This window comes from Poecilia reticulata, chromosome 7 (genome assembly GCF_904066995.2).
Source record: "Poecilia reticulata chromosome 7, P_reticulata-male-v2, whole genome shotgun sequence".
Lineage (NCBI taxonomy): Eukaryota > Metazoa > Chordata > Actinopteri > Cyprinodontiformes > Poeciliidae > Poecilia > Poecilia reticulata.
In genome coordinates this window covers 22822994-22843625 of record NC_088836.1, presented here as the reverse complement: position 1 = coordinate 22843625, position 20632 = coordinate 22822994, and the positions used below count along the sequence as shown (strand labels likewise).

Genomic DNA, 20632 nt, shown 5'->3' with positions numbered 1-20632 from the left:
CATAGTTTACTTTGATGATTATTGTCAATGAATACTCAGGGTTCAGTACTGTCCCAGATTTGGTAATATTTCAGTTTGCCTAAATTTTTCATTGCAAAATTAGCCCAGTGAGAATGCAAAAGCTTCTTTCTGTTTATTGTGTTTTTATTAAATACAATTTTAAAGACAATTGGCACCTCACAAAATAACTTAGAATAAATGCATGTATATATGCATTTTGATTGATATATACATGTCATACTTGTTCCTTGAAATTGTACTTAATGTCAATAAAATTAAAATGATGTATTCTTCAGATTTAATAGTAATATTCGTCATAAATTTGGGGATGTAAATATCCCCTAATTTAAGCAAGACTTTTGAGATTTTAATTTTAAAAACTATATCATAGGCAAGTTTTATTTCCCTTATTTCCTACCACCTTGTTCTGGTCAATCACATAAAATCCCCAAAATACACTGAAGTAAAAAGGAATATAAGATCTTTAGAAGTGAGAAACATGCAAGTTTATTTTGTGAATAAACTTTTATTATGACCGATATTGAGACGAATAAAGATGAAGGAGGGTGTCACAGTTTAAATGAGAATTGCTGAATGATGGGGATACCAGGAAAGAAAAACAGAAACTATTATTATTTGAAGTATCCAAAATAAACTCTGCAAAACAACAATTGCTGTAGTGACGGAGAGAGCCAGAAGGTGGCAGTAATGCATCAGAATGACTGCGAAACCCCCTAAGATAGTCGACGATAAAGAAAAGGACTTATGTCCCTTCGCGGATTCCGTAGATGCATTAGTTTACGGTCGAAAATGTACACCTGGTAGTGTAGATTTAACGAATATAATGAACACATCAAAACTTTTACAGGGCGTTGTGTATTTCTTGAGTCTATTCGATCATTTCCATATATCTTTTCTTTATTTACTTTTATTTACTTTTCGTCTATCTTTCTTTATCGTAGCGGAAATTAGCCATTCAAAGAGTCAATGTGACAAACCCGGCGTTTATTTGTAACTGTGGTAGCATGTTCAACCGCACGAGGTTGACGCTGTTGTCGGGAGTTAAAGCAGTCTCCGCTGAGGTCATTTATAGATGCAGTTTAAGACAGGACAGAGGTAAGAAAGCATGGAGTTTGTTCAGTCCGAGTTGTGCGCCAGGATCAGAGCTGTGGAGGCGGAATGAGGGTTTCTGTAGAGAGGTCTGCACATCCACAACACTTCACGGGAAAATCGGGGGAAACAAGAGGAAGAATGAGCTGTCCGAAAAGAAGTTGGTATGTGTCTAAACTGGTGATACGTTTATGTTTAAACAAGTTTCTGCAAAGTGTGAGGATCAGACCAGGACATAAAAACTGTGTTTACCCTACAGTAGTTAGACATACAATTCAGTATGTTATAATGCAGCTATACCTTTTACTTGCAAGTTACAGGTTTTATGTGCTTAATTTTGACTTGACCAAAGAACAGAGTTTATTTCACATCCTTTGCTTAAAGCATTACTTCTAAAGTACTTTTGGTTGACTTCATTTTACATTCAAACTCAAAATTAGTCATACCCATGCAGATGTAGAGTTAAGTCTGCTTCTGGTGAGAAATGAGGCAAACACCTCTGAAATAATCAAACAAAAAGTGTTTTAACTTTGAATAGCTAAATGTTGTTATTTACATTTTAAATATAAAGCTAGCATAGATGTATTTAATTATCAGTATTCCATGGTTACCTTTATTTGTATTCAATTAAGCCTTTCATATTGTCATCCACAGACACGTCACTTTGTGGACTGTCGTCGTGTGAGGTTGGTTGCTGGTTCAGGGGGTAAAGGTGCCTGCAGCTTCCACAGCGAGCCCCGAAAAGAATGGGGCGGGCCTGATGGAGGAAACGGTGGCGATGGAGGAAGCATCATCATAAAGGGTAAATCGGTCATCCATCTCATTTGTCACAACAAATGCACATGGATTAATACACCAACCTGTCGATCTAATTACAATTATAAAAATGGGCCCAATAGATCCAAGCCAAAACCAGTGTTTTGTGAAATCAACAGGGGATGATGAGTGTAGCACCCGGTGACTGTGACTGGACGTGTTTTAATACCACAACAAATGTATTTGCTCTAATGAAAGGTTTAGGATTTATTTATTTTATAAAATACATTGCAGCATAGTGAATAAACATTAAAATCATTACCATGCCCTTTAAAATGGCCAAAAAGAGTCCAGTCACTCTTTTCTAATAAAGGTAGGGAGCTTTGGATGTTTTCTCTGGTTCAGGAGTGGCTCAAAACAAGGAATGGGAAATAATGTGCCCAAAAGGGTGTGCTTTTTATCCCTTCCTGATGGCCCTCTGTAAACATGCAGCTTCTGTAACAGTGACCTTTTACGGCTTTCCCGGTCATGTCACAATTATAAAAATTATAACATGACTGGATTAACATATTTAAGTTTTAATAGTCTTTTTTTTAATGCTGTAATGTAAGAGATTTTTGGAGAACTGAAATTTAGGTTTTAGTTACTTGTAAATTATATAAAAGTATTTTCTATGCTTTCAGCCAACCGGTTTGTTAAATCATTGGCCCAAGTGACTCCAGTTTACAAAGCAGAGGACGGGCAGTCAGGGGGCAACAAGAACTGCTACGGTCGCAATGGCAACTCAACCTACATTTCTGTGAGTTGATGCGTTTTATCATGAAAAGCTTGTGTGCTTGTTTTGAGCTAAAGGCCTGATCTAACTTCTCATTTGGTGTTCCTTACTGAAGGTACCAGTAGGAACAGTGGTGAAGGAGCAGGGCACGACCATAATGGACCTCGCCAAGCATGGCCAGGAGTATTTGGCAGTGTTTGGAGGTGCTGGTGGAAAAGGGAATCGTTTTTTTCTCTCAAACGAGAACCGGGCACCTATGACGGCGACCCCAGGCACGGCAGGCCAGGAGCGGGTTCTTCAGCTGGAGCTACGCACCATGGCTCATGCTGGACTGGTGGGAAGAAGATCTTATATCTGAAGAGGCATTTCAGATATTGCCTTTCAGTTTTGCTTGTGAATTTAATGTTTTGTTTTGTTTTTCTTCATATCTTCAGGTTGGCTTTCCAAATGCTGGCAAATCATCACTATTAAGAGCCATCTCCAATGCCAGGCCTGCTGTGGCGGCCTACCCCTTTACAACACTCAATCCACATGTAGGAATCGTTGAATATAGGGATCATGAGCAAGTTGCAGGTACTTATCTTTAAAAAACAACACAAATTTGCTTAAGCAAACACTTATTTATGAGATTTCAGTGGCATTTACTTTTGAAGGAAGCATGGTTCTCGGCCTGGTTATGAGTATCAATGTTTGAAAAAGTTTCAAACTTGCTTCAAGTAATTTATTATCTCATGATTTTATATTCTGCGTGTGCAGTCGCTGACATCCCAGGGATCATTCGAGGTGCCCATCTAAATCGAGGCCTGGGGATCTCCTTCTTACGTCACATTGAGCGCTGTCGCTTCCTCCTCTTCGTCCTGGACCTCTCGGCGCCAGAGCCCTGGACCCAGCTGCAGCACCTGTGTTACGAACTGGACCAGTATGAGCCCGGTCTGTCCCAGCGGCCTCAGGCTATTGTTGCCAATAAAATGGACCTACCGGAGGCCCGGGAGAAGCTAGAGACCCTGAAGAGCCAGGTAACACAGCGGGTCATCCCAATTTCTGCTCTGACGGGACAAAATACAGAGGAACTCATTCTCCACCTCAGAGAGTTGTATGATGGCTACTTCCAAGATGATGGGAGCGAGGGAGTCAAACCAGTTAGGTGGTAGAGGACAATAATTAGTTATGGACGATGTTTAATGTATCTAAATTTATTATAAATAAAAAAACAAAACCAGCATTTGGTGTTGCATTCTTCACATACTGCTTTATACAGTACAAAAACACAGTCTAATGGAATAAAAGATGTACAGTTTTTGTAGAGAGCATTTTAACAAATGGAAAAAAATCAGAGGAAATGCAATTTGTTTCAGCAATTCAATTTAAAAAGTGCAATAAATATAGAATCAATAGTTTCTAAAAAGCATGTCCATACAGTGTCGGCTGCTCCTCAATGCTCTGAAGGCTGCAGCTCTGCATTTTTCTACCACTGTTTTGTCCTTCCACTCAATTTTCCATGTATGCCTACCGACAGCACTCTGAGAAGACTCAATTACATTTTTGTGGATTTCTCTTTTTGTGAAGGATGTCATAAACTATCTGATAGACAGCTGTACATTTTTTTTCAGTAATATTTTTAAAGTATGAAAATATTTACCATATAATAATTATTACATGTATTGGTCATTTAATATTCTAATTTTCCAAAGATTTAAAGTGTACATTTTACAAATGGTCATTGGCCTGTAGCATTTTATCATGTCCTGAGGATCCCAAAGCGCTTTGCACTGCAGTCAGTCATTCATCCATTCACACACACACACACACACACACACACACACACACACACACACACACACACACACACACACACACACACACACACACACACACACACACACACACACACACACACATTGACACGCTGATGGTGGCGAGCTACTGGATTGTAGTCACAGCTGCCCTGGGGCAGTCTTGACAGAGGCAAGGTTGCCCTGCTCCACTGGACCCTCTGATCACCACCAGAAGTCAAGGCCAGTGAAGTGTCTTGACCACAGACTCAATGACATAGGTTGATGGAGCAGGAGTCGATATTATCGTTTGGACAAACTCCAAATGACACTATCAGTTCTCAATGTTAGAGCCTAATGAAAAACATCATAAGTGCAAAATGCAACGGTTGCATGGAAGTCAAGACCTTTCTGGACTGCATATAGGCTATAGCTTACCGTTATGCTGTTACCACAACTCCGTGAGCACGAAAAAACAGCTAAGGACAGTCTTGTATTGGTTGGTTGTTTTGTTGTATTCTTAGTTGTATTAGTTTGTTCTGGTAGGTCTTATTTTATAAGTTATTTTGGTATTGTGTTTAGTTTATTCTAGTTTAAGTCTTCATAATCTGCCAGTTCCTTTTACTCATCAGGTTTTGTCATGCCAGTTCATGTCTTTTTTTGTAGTTTATTCTATAGTCCTGATTATTATTATTTTTTCCCTTTGGATTATTTCTGGTATGTTTTTAGTATCAGTGTTTTAGATTTCTTAATTGTCCTCATTAGTTTAATTTGTGTTATCTATTTAGCTGAGATCAGGAATGTACCTTGCATATATCAAGTCTGTTTAGTTTGTGCTCTTTTTGAAAAAATAAATCATATCCAATGTGACACTTCAGCAGTTGTCTGAAGTGTGTTGTCTGACAAGTCCCAGATAAGTTTGGACTTCAATAAGTTGACTAAATCACCACATTTTGATTTAAAATAATTTATAAAGTACATTTTCTTATGCATTTTGTGAGTTTTTATGTTTACACAAGTCACCCTATGTTGCATCTTCAGTTTCACCAGATGAAAAGATAAACTTAACAATTAAAAAGTTAATATACTGTACACGTTATTAAAAAAAAAAGTCCACAAGTGGTTGAAAATAAGACATTCAAAGCATCAAAGCTAAAAAAATGATCCAAAATGGAACCAATTCTGCCCATGTAGCAAAGTAAGACAAATAAATAGATCCAATTTCTAATAAAGAGCAACTTTTCATAATCGACAGAGGATGACCTGTTTCATACAGCAGCAAGCAAATTGCAACTGCTTTGACACACAATCCATGTGTGTGGTGGACAAATGTAAATGTGCAGTACTTGGCTTTAAAGGTGCATAATCTGTATGCATTTGTACATTAGGGACATAATCTAGCTATTCTGTTTATACACTTATCAAAAAGTCCACTTATATCTCTTTTTCATACCAAACTAGAAAGTTTGAGATATTATCTTAAATTCCAGATTTCTCTGCCAAAATGATCTTTTGCAAGGTCTTGAATTGTGGTCCGAGATCATCCAAAAAGCTTAAATCCTGTTGGTCGTCAGATGACAGCATATCCAGTGACATACAGCTGTTGCCATCCCCCTCATATTGATAAATCTTGACATGGTCAACTGAGGTACCATTAGACATTGTTTGCTTATTGTTAGCCACTGAAAGATGCTGCGGATTCAAACGGAAAAAACAAAACAAACGATAAAAAAAACATTAACATAAATATAAAACACTCAATTTTAACCAATGCATTTTAAGTTAAAAATACACGGGTTGCCCCATAAGAGACTCAATAATTGTGCTTCATGCGATTATGGACAAAAATTGATTTAATCATTATATTTTATCAAATGTGCTACTGTGTCTTTGACGTTATCATTACTAAAATTGCCACATATTATATTGTAGAAGATTCAAAGTTCCAGACATTTTCTAAAGTGCTGGACATTGTAAAGAGAGGGTGGTCTCAGCCAATAATCGCCAGTCAATTTCAGACTAATAACTATGAGTGGTATTACTGTATTATCGCTGCCTCTGAGAGGAGCATTGCAAATGATATTGCTAGGAACACCTACTACTTGCAAGTAATTTACTTTACTTGATTTTGTCTTACAGTGTCTGTTTTCACATACATTTTTCTGCAAAATGGCTCAGCTATCAAGCCAAAAGGAATGCATCTATTAATCTAACTTTTGCCACAAACCCTCAGTTGGATTTGGGTCTGGGCATCAACTGGGATATTTTAGGACATGAACATGTAAATTCATTTCATTATAACTTTGACTGTGATATTTAATTTGATTCAAAATGGAATTTAACCTGCAATGCTGCCTTAGATCTCTCTCTCTCTCTCTCTCTCTCTCTCTCTCTCTCTCTCTCTCTCTCTCTCTCTATATATATATATATATATATATATATATATATATATATATATATGAAAACCATGTATCATGAACCTGTTTTAGACATGCATATACCACTTGGTGTTGATTTCTTGCATAAAATGCTATGTTGAGGTTTGTTGTATGCATAAAAAAAATGTTTTAGGAGATGAAGCTTAGAAAAAGTTAAAGGGATGGTAATTCTTTTGCAGCGCATTGTAAATAAAGAGGTCTGCTTACCTGAACTTTGTTCATCATGCTAGATGACACTGTTGAGCGCTGATTTAAGGAAAAAAAAACACATCTTTAGCTTGATCTTTTAACTTTTCTAAACATTTTCTTAGTCAGTGATGCATTCATATTCTTTCAGCCACATTGACAGATATTCTTTTTCTGATACAAGATTTATTGTTTTTTTTTAGTTTTTTTTTTTTACATTTTTTGTAGCCTAATTTGTCTCACTGAGCACGACTGCATTATAAAATTTCTTTTTCTTCTTTTTTTTTTCAAATGCAGTGAAAATATTTATATCAAATACTATACTTTTTAGATAAATATACAGCAGAGAGCAGCAGAATTGGAAAAAAAAAAGTGCAAAACCGGAATATCCATCTGAAAGTTCTCTGAGTACAATTTCTGAAACTGGATGGATTGGACAAATCCCATAAGAACTTTGTGACAAATAAGGTCAAGGAAATCACCTAAATGTAAACCATAGTAAAAACCATTTGCTATCCAGAAATTATTCATTTTATTCTTTGAAAAACGGTACTTACATCTTTCCATACTAACTGACTTCTGGATCTCCCTAATTTGTAGGATTTCTTTTTATTAGCAAATGCTAAGTGTGTGTATGAATGAGTAATAACTTTACTAAACAAAACAATTAGAAAGTTTTGGCTGGGGACCATTCTTCAGAAGTGCTCCTTTAATCACCCTCTTGTGCTTTAAAGCTTGTGGTGTGCTGCTCAACATTCACCAACAGAACCATAGTGACACAGAACCATATGTATCACACAGTTATTGAGAAAGATCAGATGATATAGCCATACTCACTCTGGCATTTCTCGTCATGCCTTTGTAGTTGCTTCCCAGCAGCTGAGAATGGAGACTCAGCTGGTGAGAATGGAGTCTCGCTGGAGACTCCAGTGTGTTCATGTTTGCAGTCTTCTGTGGAAATACATTGTAGTTGAGCTAAATTACTGGCAAAGAGGTAACTAGAGTATAGTCATTGAAAAAAAACCCCAACCTGTTCAGGATGCAAAGACAAATATAGAGCACTCCTTGTATTAGTGTTCATCCATCCAAACTGGACTTATCAGTTTGGATGGATGGCCGTTTAGATGGAGTATTAAACACTCACTTTTAAGATATTCAGAGACTGCAGTACTCTTTTATAAAACTTATCCAAAACTCTATCCTTCACAACTGTCGTAATGGAGAAAGACCAGATGAGTTAGCCATAATTACTGTTTAAAGGTGGCGCAGACATAAATAGCAGCATAGATCAATAGACATTAAAATTACTCAATCTTTGATACAAAATAAAATATTTACACCATTAAATATCATTTCTGGTTTTTATGTTGGATGCTTCTGTACTATCGACAATTCCTGGGAATGTATTGGTGATCTAGTTGAAGTCAACAAATGAATAAAGCAGAAACTTGAATACATACATTTACCAAAAGGACTTTGGCAAATTTGAAAGCTGAAAATAAAGAATCCTGTCTGCTTCTAAATATTGTACATGATATATTGAACAAACATAGTCAGATAATTGACTTTTTAATTTTACAATTACCTTTATAACGCCAAATGAATCACATTTGACAGTCATATTTCTGAGACCACTGACTGTTTAAAAGGTTAGGACTTTTCTAAAAACCTGCTGGATTAAATTCTGTACTTGTCTTATGCCCTCTGGTGAAGAATGTAAATACTTAACGTTTTCATTCAGTCAAAAAAAAAGTGTTGAAGTTTGTTGTATTCATGAGGTAAAATGTGCTCTAACACAGTGGTCCCCAACATTTTTATTACCGCGGACCGGTCAAGACTTAGAAATTTTGCTGCGGCCCGGGGGCAGAGGTGAGAAGTTTTAACTTTCAGATAAGGCTTCTGCATGTTGGTGTTCCAGCTATAACCTGATTATACCCAATTTGGGTTGTCTTGGCCCTTTTCTCGCAGCCTGTGGGTTTTTCCCTGACTGGGAACGAGAAAACAGCCTGTTGAATGTGACAGGTAGCCAATCAAAAAGCGCGGTGACGTAAGAACAGAGGGGAATCCCAAACAGTGGACATATCGCGCAACTGAAGAGTCCGGTAGATATCGGAGATGATATGTGGCAATGTTTATTATTAAATATAAAGGTCATTATTATGTTTATTCAGTTAAAAATGTTAACTATGAAAAAACATATTCACCTCCAAATCATAGTACAGCAATAGAGCGGCTGCTCCCGTCGCCTTTTATCCACCGCCTTTTCTTTTTGTTACGTCTTTTATCTCTTGAAAGGACTCCACAAACTATCACCATTGCTTCTACATCGTCATCCATGTTTGGTTATTCTAAATTCCCGCTATCTTAGGTGTTTTACTGGATTATCCTCTGGAATCGGGATGTTCGTGACTGGACTCGGTTCGTCTTGCTCCTGCCTTGGACACACGAACCGATCCAACCTGTTGTCCTTTTATCAGCTCTGTGGTCACAGAGGTTTGGGGAATCGGCCGACAATTCTTAAATCTTTCCGTCTAAACCAGACTTAAGACTCACAAGCTCTACTCATCTCCTCTCGACCACTGCCCAAACGCTCTGACTCTGGTCGCTATAGTAACGTTTACATATGCCTTCAAAATAAGATACAAATGCGACACAAAAATGAACATTTTACTTTTGTGAAAATTTTAACTCACGATAATGACTAATGGGAGCCCTGAGCTTGTTTCTCTGCAATGAGACGGTCCCATCTGGGACTGATGGGAGACGATGACACCCGAGGTGTGTTGATTGAGCACAGCGTTGGTCTCTACTTGGCGAAGCAGTTTGAAGCTTCATTGCCTCATTAGCAGCCGGTCACTGCATGTTATGCAGAGCGGGCTTGTAATGTGGGACTCACCTACCGATCCGGGATAAATCCATTCTCCTGTCTCTTCTCTGGGCCTTTTTCCCTTTGCAAAGAAACTTTCCAAAGACATCTGATCTGTTTCCTACTCATTTTGCTGCTTGTGGCTCAATGTTGGTGCACAAATAACCGAGATAATCTTGTTAAAGGATTTTCAAAATAAAAAATCCTCCAGACTCAAATAATACATAAAACGGAAATATTTAATTATTTGTTGCGTGGCCCGGTACCAATTGGTCCACGGACCGGGGCTTGGGGACCACTGCTCTAACAGACAGTTTTTTGGGGGGAGAAAAATGAAGGGATGGTAATGTTTTTGCAACACAATGTAAATAAAGAGGTCTGCTTACCTGAACTGTGCCCCTCCTGTTGGATGACCATGTTGAGTGCTGAAAAAAACAAAAAACAATCGTTAGCTTCATCTTTTAGCTTTTCTTACCAGGTTCATAGTCACTGAAATCAGCAACACTGACATTTATTTATTTTTTGGTTGTTTTTTGATGCAAGATATTTTTGGTTTTTAACTTTTTAGCAACATGATTTGTCTCATTAAGCTTTTAATTCATGCAGTTCCAACAAATACTTTAAAGCCAGCAATAGGTAAATGTGCAGCAGAGAGCAAAAGAGTTGGAGACGTATGCAAAATATTCTGTGAAGTATCCATTTATGGATCTCCATTTTCTGTGGCAATTTCAGCAAATGCTAACTGTGTGTATGGATGAGTTATGATGTTACTAAACAAAAACAAAAAAAAAATAAAGAAGGAAGGAAGGAAAGAAAGAAAAAAAAGTTTAAGCTTGCAATCAATCTTCAAAAACATTTCTTTGAGCACTCTCTTGTGGATAAAAGGTTGTATTGTGCAACTCAACATTCAGCCACAGTTTCACCAAACCACATATAGCCATAATTACTCACTCTGGAATTCCCCTTCATGCTTTTCTGGAAGCCTCCCTGCTGCTGAGAGTCCCATGTGTTCATGTTTGAGCTCACCTGTAGACGTACATTATAATAAAGCTAAATTACTGACAGAACAGACATAAAGAACTGCATGTAAATTGAATTTACTTAAGCTTTGATCCAAAAGAGAATATTTAAACTGGTTGCTTACTTTGGAGTATGTTGTGTAGCATGCTTCCATATTTTGGACCGTTCCTGGGGAGGCCTCAATGTTCTAGTTGAAAACAAAAAATGAGTAAAGAAGGCACTCGCACACTGTGACTGTAGCTCCTAAATTCCACTCTAACAGGGTCTGCAATGAATTTGCCAACTTCTTTGAATTAATCTGCACATATACACTAATCCAGTACCAATGCTATGCCCAAACACTTCTGTTAGTTTATCAACCACTGAACGACTTACACCAGAATACATTAAAAATCTGCTTTTGTTGTGTCAATCTATCAGACCTTTCAGGTCTTGTGGTTCTGGTCTGGTCTGCATCCCCAGAACCAGAACCAGACAATGAGAAGCAGCATTCAGCTTCTATGCACCACAAATCTGGAACAAACTTCCAGAAAAGTGCAAAAACAGCTGTAACACTGAATTCCTCGAACTCAAGACTAAAATGTTTATAGTTGCTTTTGTACCATGATAAATGAAACACTAACCAACATTTTGCTATATAATAATGGCACTTGGAAAAATTTTGTGTTTCAATAGTTGATTTCTGTATTTTTATGATATAAAGCACTTTCAACTGCCTTGTTGCTGAAATGTGTTATACAAATAAAAATTTATTCGATTTGATATGTAATCAAACAAATGACCTTAAATAAATTTGAAGGCTGAAAATTTGCAATTGTATATGCTTGTAAATTTTGTATAAAAGGAGTTTGAAAAACTATACTTGTGATATTTGCAATTACCTTTATAACCTAACACATCAAATTTGACATCTGTATTTCTGAGAGCACCGATTTCTTAAAAAGTTTAGGATTTAAAAAAAAAAAAAGAAACCTGCTGGATTAAATTATGTATTTGTCTTACGCCCTCTGGTGTAGAATCTAAGTACTACAGGTATCAGGCACCAGTTAATCACTTTTGGAAGCAGAGATTTCATGGAGATTTCAAATCTTTCTTTATATCAGTAAACAAAATAAATATTTTATATATATTTAATGTTTATTTTAAAAAGTTGCAAAAGATACATCTTTTGAATAGATTTTGACGATTTTGTCAGAAAGAGTCCATATCATTTGCAATATAGCAACAGGTATAGTTTGTCTAAAATATACTTCAGTTTTGAAAGTGCCTAAGACAATGGTCCTCTTTATCAGACTGTAAAGGGTTAAACTCACATTTAGATGACATTTCCAGCTAAGTAGCTAAGCTAATTTTGGACTAAATTTAAATTGAAAAAGATATACATGTTGTTATTGACACATTGCAACACTTGAATTGACTTGAAGACACATCTTTTCAAATACTGGATTATTCAACACATTCCTCTGTGATTTAGCTAATAAAAATATCAATAACCACAACGACATTAATAATAATACGACTTACTTACAACTTTTATTCAGTCAAGAGTAATTACACACACTGACTCAGCGTAGGGCTTTAACAGGAATTTACACATAAAATTAGTGACATGTACCTGCATGTTTCCCAGCTTGATGCCGTCTGTCATACTCTCCATAGTCTTTGATGCTAAGATTTTGGGCTCAACCTGGCAAAAAAATAATAGTAGGGAAAAATACCTTTTATGTTTGCAGTAGCTGTGCATCATATTCACAGTGTTAAACTCTCCATTCAGTTTAAATTATTTATATAGGAACCGGTTTATATAGCAACAGGTATAGTTTGTCTAAAATATACTTCAGTTTTGAAAGTGCCTAAGACAATGGTCCTCTTTATCAGACTGTAAACTCACATTTAGATGACATTTCCAGCTAAGTAGCTAAGCTAATTTTGGACTAAATTGAAAAAGATATACATTTTGTTATTGACATAGTATTACACATTGCAACACTTAAATTGACTTGAAATGTATAATGAACCCAATTTATGTCAATCCAGTTTATTTACGTGCATATATTTTAAGAGTTTTTGATGCTAAAATGTCAAATGTTAAACATTTGACGAGGACAGTCCAGAGATCTGATATTGGCGGTCTCTCAGTAGTCAGCACAGTCACTCCACAACTTACCTTGCAATCAGTGCCCGGTCCTTCTTCATTGTACTTTATCAGTGTCTGAATGTATTCTTCACTGTTTACACGGAATGTATTTTTTTGTTGATTGCAATTCAAAAGAAGGAGCAACACTGTGGACACATTAAAATAGCTTGAGCACCAAGTTTACAAATTTTATTTACTTTTAAAGCTAATCCTAAATATATATCTCACGAGTTTCAAATTGCCTGTTAACATAAGGTTAAATGGATGTAAATGTGAATAATAATTCAGTTAATTTATTTCAGCAGATTCAATATATCAACAGTGACATAGCCATTTTAATGAATGAGGACAAGCACTCATTCATTAAAATGGTCAAACTTGCATCTTAGTGGTGCTATGTTTTAAGTTTTGAGAAAAGTGTCTTCTAGCTGGAAATTCTATAAAGGAAGAAACATTTCAGAGGTAGGAGAAGCTTTTCACATTCATTTGAGCTTCCACAGTGCTCCATTTCTTGGAGGTATTTGTTATTTTCTTAGCAAATGACTCTGAAGTTATACTGATGTCCTATAGCTAATGTAAACGCAAATGTCATATTTTCAAAAAGTTAAAATCTTACACACACATAGTATATTAACTTTTATAATTTTGGTAATTGTTTATAATATACTCACATAGAAGTGAAAGCAGTCCTGCACAAATTATTCCTATGACTGGGTCACCAAGGCCAACTGACAAGATCTTTGGGCAAACACTGCTTTCGTCACACTGGCACACCTCAATGTCTAATTGCTCCTCCTTAGCTTGATTCTGTTTGTCCTGAATCCGTATTGTCACAGAGTATTTACCGTAGTCAGATTTCTTCAGCAAAACAATGCCAACCTCTTCACCTGTTTATACAAAATAAAATACATTTGTAAAATATACGAATACATACTTCCTTTTATGATTGTGTTTGCTGTACTCAAGGGCTCCGTTTGTAATTTTGCTTGATTCCTGTAAAGTATCTTTGCATTTTTAGAAATTTGCTATACAAATGAAATGTACTATTATTATTATTATTATTATTATTATTACATAAAGGTAAATGTTTATGACTAAACTATGTGTATATGCTTTGGTAATTTTGGTAGTGAGGCCAAAGTGTGAACTAACCGTAGGTAGGATCTATTTTCCAGCGTTCGTTCACAGTTTTACCATCTGCAAAGGAGAAACTGAAGGGGCCACCGTATGGTTCAGCATCGGCATCTTTAGCATGCACTATGACCTTGTCAGCATGGTTTGAACACAAAACAAAAGTCTTGTTGAGCAGCATAGGAGCGTTATCATTGACATCCCTGAGGTGGATGGTGACTGTGCATGTACTTGTGGCTGGAGGTGAACCTTGAAAACCACAGGAAAGGCAATTTTTTCAGTTCAGTTATTTAGTTAATAAATTGTGCCTTTTGATTGTAGCTTAAGAGTGTTTAGAAATGTCATACCATCATCTATGGCAGCAACAACAATTCTGTAAGTACTGTTCTGATCCACATGGGGTGATTCTCTATCCATCTTCTCAATTGTTGTGATTGTTCCTGTTTTTTCATCAATAGTCACCCAATTAGCAGGGTCTTCTAACTTTTCAAACCTGGACAAAAAGAAATCAAACAGTAGGTCAATTTTATTGTCAGGAGAAAAATAAACAATCTGTATCAGTGTTCAACCTCAAAACCTTATTAGTAAAATATAAATGACTGTAGTCTACATGCCTGAATTCTTGTCGTATAATTATAAAACAGGCACCCTAAACCCCCACACTGCAACCACACCAGCCAGAACCCATAGAAGAATGATTATGACATAATATGCATATCTTAAATGAGGTACAGTACTTAAATCGTATTTTTTTGTTTGCTTTCATTTTTTCTCTTCCTAAAACATACATATTATCACATCTTGCACAAATGTACATATTAGGTGATGATCAGTTGTGAGGCAGTAAGTTTGTTTTATTAATTGACTTTACAAATAATTTTAATGCCGGTCAAAGAAGCAAATATTGCTGGACATAAATGAGGTTTCATTGAGAACATACCTGATGTTAGGGGAGTCATCGTTAACCTTAGGAGTATACAGCACCTGTCCTTTCTCTGATTCCTCTGTCTGGTATACCTCAGCTGTCAAGTTTTCAAACACCGGAGGGTCATTAGTGTCAACCATTTTCACTGTGATGCTGACAGAATCTTTTGGTGGAAGGCTTCTTAAATCTTTAATTAATTTTCCATCTTTACAGACTGTTAAAGCTTCAACATTCTCAACTCCGATTTGCAGTTTTACCAAGGTGGTTATGTCAAAATTCTTCGCCTGAAGAAGACACAGGTGTAGATGTTCAGTAACTCTTCATAATACTTATGATAATAATTGGTGAACTCATAGTTTAGTCCATTATGAATGAACATTTTCTGTAAGGTGTGGTAAAACAGTTACCTTGACAACACCAATGATCCCTTCATTTGTTTTAGGGTCAGTGGTAATTTTGTAGATTCCATCTTCATTGCCGCTGATAAAGTAGTACTTGGCTCGCCAGCCGTCAGTGTTGGGAGTGTCCTTGTCCTCTACTGCAACTCTTAAAATATCATCAGGGGTTTGCATTTCCACAGCCTCAGCTTCATACTAAAAACACAAAGAAATAATAAATTTAGTGGAATTTACAAATTAGGAAAAAAAAATTAATATAAGTAATTCTTGCCTGTCTCTTCTTAAACTGTGGTGGATGAGTGTTTGTATCAATAACATTGAGTGTAACAGTCACAGTACTGGAAAAGGGCGGCTTTCCAAGATCTGATGCAATAATAACAATTGAGTACTGTTTTTCTTTCTGAAAAATATAGTTAGACATATTTTAACTTTACCAAAAAACTGCACAGAGTGCATGAATTTCCAAAAACGACATTACTTTAATAAATTAAGACTTACATCATAGTCAAAGCATCCTTCAGTTACGAGTTGATGTACTCTGTCAGTATGTTTCTTTACTCCAATCTTTGGTTCAGCTGGGCTTTGTTTAGCCACAGTGACCACGACTGATGAGTTGATTGTGCCTGGCTGATCCTCGTCTTCAACGTTAATGGACACTGGCACTGGACGACAAAGAAAGAAAATCATGAAAGTAGCTGTTCAGTCATTATTTATTGCCTACATAAATAATATATAATGTATGCATTGCATTTGTGAAAAAACCGTAAAATTCACATTACTCCACAGAAAGTACGTGTAAGCATAAGTATATCGACATGTGCCAAAAATATTTTGTTGCCTAGATATGAAAATGTTATCCTTAAACTTGACTAACATTAAACAAGAAATTAAAGTCTTAATTGTCAATATTTCTTTTTCAAATCTACAACCAGAAAGTTTTTATAAAAACTTTTTTTTTAATAAAAGTTTCATAATTTAGAAAACCAGCAGCCTTTTGACATATTTGCAGGTTTCTGAACTTACCTTCTTTCGTATTTTCCTTCACATCGTAACTTTTCTGAAAGTCTTTAGGGAACTGCGGTACGTTGTCGTTTATGTCTTTTACATCCACATCAAAAGATAGATCTCTGTCAATTTTTTCCCTTGTTCTTTTGTCCAGGATATCAAATGTGATCTGTTGATTATATTTTATTCAGATGACACAGTTTGTAATGACTACGTATCATAGCAGGTATTAATAGTGTTGGATTGTCCCTCACATGATAGGAGCTCTTCTTTTCCCTGTCGAGGCGCCTATGTACGTAGACTTCTCCACTTGTTTTATTAATGCTGAACAGTCCTTCGTTCACACCGTCTCCTTTTATTTCAAACTCGTATTCTTGCTCTACTGTCTTAAGATTGTGCATCTAGAAGAGAAACAAATAATCCAACTATCAGTGGCAGGTTTTTGCATCAATAACCTTGATTAGGCATTGAGCCGACAGATTATTGTATTTCCAATATATATAAAAAGAATCTGTGTTTTACCGTAGAAATTTTGTACGGGTATTTAACGTCCATTTCCTCTTCTAGTTCTATGGTAGACAGGACCCATCTTCTTTTGGAACGTGACAATGATTCCTAAAGAAGCCAAAATGCAATTACATTCATTTATTTTTTGAGGAAAACATTGTAGACATTTCCTCCCAAATTTTCACTATTTACCTGTTTAGCTTGTTTATGGCGCTCACTGCCCTCAGTACTTCCTCCAAAGACAGTTAATGCAACCTATGGATAGAAAACACAGAAAAGGAACGTGATTAACTTACAAACATTAATTGTTATTTTCTTTTTCTTTTATTCACTTAAGTTTTTGGCTTATACTTCCTACTGTTCATTACAAATTGTTACATTTTCTCAGTGCGTTATTGTCAATATTTGCATTTGAAAATGGTAAATGGCATGATTATATGTGGCACCTTTCCAGTCATGCTACTCGCACTGTATACCATAATTGGTAACACTTTATTTGGAGGGGGGGGTGAATAAGACTGTCATAAACATGACATAACTCCTGTCATGAACATGAATAAGCCTTCATGAATATTTATGACTGTTGTCATAAAGCGTCATTCGGTAAATTATGACACTTTTAATACAAAGTTGACATTATTCAAAATGTCTTTGTTATGACAACTTGACATTAACCAATAAATCATTACTGTTTAAACTTTACCTTTAATAACCTAAAGTTACCTAATTTTTAAAGTGCAATCAGTAATACTTTTATAACAAATTTATAACAGTAATGATTTCTTGGTTAATGTCAAGTTGTCATAACAAAGACATTTTGAATAATGTCAACTTTGTATTAAAAGTGTCATAATTTACCGAATGATGCTTTATGACAATAGTCATGAATATTCATGGCTTATTCATGTTCATGACAGGTGTTATGTCAGTCTTATTCACCTCCCTTCAAAAAAAGTGTTACCCTATAATTATATTCAAACATTCCTACCCATAAACTTGTCTGTGCTTACACAATAATGTGCAGACATGTAGGCAACTCAGTGTTCAGGGCCTTGCCCAGAGGCATGTGAAAAGAAGGAGCTGGAATCTAACATACACCTTAAGATTTTAAATTGCTATGTTGTTTTATTGTCTTTTAACTTTTTTATTTTGCTAGATGCCCATCTGGGGAAGTGTTAGTATTCTGTATTTGGTTATACTTAACTTTTGTCCCCTTGCAAATAATAATAATAAAAAAAACAAGAAAGAAAGATTATAAAACAACTACTCAACCACTCACACGCAAATTTATTTGGAACATTGCAAAAGCTATTTTTTTCAACAACTACCACATCATGGGACCCAAAGCCTGGTCCCCATAAGAACAAGTAATGTTTTTGAGTTAGGGGTTAAGTTCAGGACAAAGATTTGAATTGAGTTTAGCCATGTGTGAGAGAGAGAGAGAGAGAGAGAGAGAGAGAGAGAGAGAGAGAGAGCGGGAGAGAGAAACAGATAGTATTTCTTTTTTGTTTCATAAAATTCACAATAGGTGTGGAAAAAATACAAGAACAAAAAATGGCAAGAGAAGCCTCATTCTGGGGACTAGTACATTCTTCTCCACAATGAGATTGTTGTAGTGTCTAATCGCTCTTTATTATAATTATCATTACAGTCTTGGTCTTAGTAAAATCTATTAAGATTCTGTGAAGATAAATTATATATATTAGCATGCTTACGCTCTGGTATTAAGTCATTGTGAGTTAATTTATGTGAAAACACAGACACACTGTAAAAAGAACACCCCAAATCGTCTCCATAAAATTAAAACAAGAATTAAAGCCAATATTAATAATTAGGTTTTTTTTTATGTTTATTTTTGAGAAAATATAAAAGAAATATTTATAATAAAATCCTTTAAATTTTTACAAATTAATCTTAAAAATAATTTCATTCAATGTTATACAACTGTTGTAAATGGTTCAGTCAATTGATAAGACTTTATTAATGGTGCTTATCGCCAGCGGTTATTGGGTGAGAGAGAGGCAGGCCGGGTGCACCTGTACATGTCGCCAGTTCATTACGAGACAAAACACAGACAGACACAGTCGCACCTCCGGGGAATTTAAAGAGACAAATTAACATAATAAGTAGATTTTACTACAAATTGTTTTATTTACAAGGATATTTGGTTGAAATCTTCTTGATCACAGAACTTTTTTTTTGTGTATGTGTATAACTTACTGTTCCATTAAATAGGTTTTTAGTTCCTCTGCCATTTCTACTTGAAATACAGCTGTGCACCGTAGCTCTGCGGACTCTCTCCATACCACAGACTCTCCTCACTGCCCTGATCTACACTTTCTCCAGGCTCAGTTATAATCATGTTTTCCATATATTTCTCCAAGAAAATGAGTTTTCAAAACATTATTTGAATTTTTTTGTTTTAGCAGTCTTAACAGAAATTATATATTTTTTCTGGTTCCACAAACCCAAACATGCTAAAACTTCAGAGAAGCGTAGAGGGACAAAGGCAGCAGTTGTCAAAAGTGCTTCACCGGCTGTAGTTATTAGTGTCCTCACACTACTGACACCTAGAATAAACCATTAAAGGAAACTTAAAAGCAGAGTTTTTGTCACTTTAGATTTCTGTATGAGACAGGCCAGACTTACAAAACAATATTCAAAGCATTAAAACCAAACTCATCAAACACGTTTCCTTGTCTGCGTGATGACAATCCGGGGACCAGTTGTGTGGGTATGCATTCTGAAATGCCTTTATAATTGAGGTTTTCTATGCGTAACAAAAGCCAGTTTCCTTTGATAGTAAAGTGACATCAGCAAACAAAGCTTCCCTGGAATATAAAAAGGAACTGAAACTGAAGAAGGATACTTTGATTTATTCCTTTTAAATCTATGTAAGATTTAAAAGTTTCAACTAATGTGGTAACAGAAATATTAAAATTTATGATAAAATTTTAACATACTCAGTGTTTATTACCCTGCGACAAAGCAAAAGTGTGGAAAACTAAGGTTCTAAGTGTGTAAAACTTAAACACACCTAGATCTGACAAGAAAACTTAATATGTTATTTAGATCATTCTTGTTTAATCAGTACATAAGAATAGATATTAAAAAAATGTAATGCTTACCAACAGAAGCGGGGAAAGGCTCCTCATCATGCTTCTCGCTAATTCCTTTCCTCTCTGATGGGAGTGTCTGTTGCAGAGGCTACTTGATATATACTGCTTTGTGGTCCAACCCACAAAGTTTGGATCTTTGCAGTGACTCGGTAAGAAACCACAAAAACATCTTAGTTTGGTATGAAACATTTCCAGTTGGCATAGTAGAAAGGGGATTCTTCCTGCTAGATTATCTCATTTGAATAGTTAATGGTTTGTTATGAGAAATCTTTATCTATATTTTTGCATTTTCAGTAATCTGGGCTTGTTTCCTAAAATCTGTTAAGGCCATATACCTGTATATTGATTGTCTGTATTTTTAAAACAATACTTCTCAGATTCTGTATCGAATGTGGAGAATTTCTGCTACTTATGATGTTCTGAACTGGTAATCACAAACGTATGATAGTGCATTTATGTTAGAAACATAAATTCAAGTCAAGGAAGT

At 35.8% G+C, this 20632-nt stretch overlaps 2 protein-coding genes across 4 annotated transcripts; one reads left to right on the top strand and one right to left on the bottom strand.

Annotated features, from left to right (window-relative positions):
- The first annotated feature begins 613 nt into the window (after positions 1 to 613).
- Positions 614 to 4238, top strand: mtg2 (mitochondrial ribosome-associated GTPase 2). The gene is made up of 6 exons (XM_008414135.3): positions 614 to 1274; positions 1765 to 1912; positions 2550 to 2665; positions 2757 to 2975; positions 3076 to 3214; positions 3398 to 4238. The coding sequence occupies exons 1-6, from the start codon at positions 1026 to 1028 to the stop codon at positions 3790 to 3792; spliced, it is 1266 nt and encodes a 421-aa protein (XP_008412357.2). The 5' UTR covers positions 614 to 1025; the 3' UTR covers positions 3793 to 4238.
- Positions 4239 to 5364: 1126 nt separating this feature from the next.
- Positions 5365 to 20460, bottom strand: cdh26.1 (cadherin 26, tandem duplicate 1). 3 transcript variants are annotated; one of them, XM_008414132.3, is made up of 20 exons: positions 20155 to 20458; positions 17219 to 17281; positions 17042 to 17134; positions 16774 to 16920; positions 16538 to 16688; positions 16013 to 16176; positions 15786 to 15914; positions 15524 to 15709; positions 15132 to 15400; positions 14539 to 14684; positions 14213 to 14440; positions 13732 to 13947; positions 13091 to 13206; positions 12539 to 12610; positions 11048 to 11110; positions 10855 to 10929; positions 10290 to 10328; positions 7875 to 7985; positions 7059 to 7097; positions 5365 to 6105 (listed from the first exon to the last, which is right to left on the bottom strand). In XM_008414132.3, exons 1-20 carry the CDS (start codon positions 20332 to 20334, stop codon positions 5893 to 5895), a joined length of 2700 nt encoding a protein of 899 aa, XP_008412354.2. In that variant the 5' UTR covers positions 20335 to 20458; the 3' UTR covers positions 5365 to 5892. The 3 variants fall into 3 exon arrangements, with proteins under 3 accessions (XP_008412354.2, XP_081465245.1, XP_008412355.2); XM_081609119.1 differs by having other exon boundaries at positions 7875 to 7988; positions 20155 to 20457; XM_008414133.3 differs by lacking the exon at positions 15786 to 15914 and having other exon boundaries at positions 7875 to 7988; positions 20155 to 20460.
- Between the last annotated feature and the right edge of the window lie 172 nt (positions 20461 to 20632).

Bases quoted from the DNA above. Each gene is read 5' to 3' on its own strand.
- mtg2 (XM_008414135.3), top strand. From the start codon at position 1,026: ATGTTCAACCGCACGAGGTTGACGCTGTTGTCGGGAGTTAAAGCAGTC. The intron at 1,275-1,764 runs GTATGTGTCTAA...TGTCATCCACAG, and splicing joins AGCTGTCCGAAAAGAAGTTG to ACACGTCACTTTGTGGACTG. The intron at 2,666-2,756 runs GTGAGTTGATGC...TCCTTACTGAAG, and splicing joins GCAACTCAACCTACATTTCT to GTACCAGTAGGAACAGTGGT.
- cdh26.1 (XM_081609119.1), bottom strand. From the start codon at position 20,334: ATGTTTCATACCAAACTAAGATGTTTTTGTGGTTTCTTACCGAGTCAC. The intron at 16,177-16,537 runs GTAAGTTCAGAA...TTTGTCGTCCAG, and splicing joins GAAGGAAAATACGAAAGAAG to TGCCAGTGTCCATTAACGTT. The intron at 13,207-13,731 runs GTGAGTATATTA...ATGTGTCCACAG, and splicing joins AGGACTGCTTTCACTTCTAT to TGTTGCTCCTTCTTTTGAAT.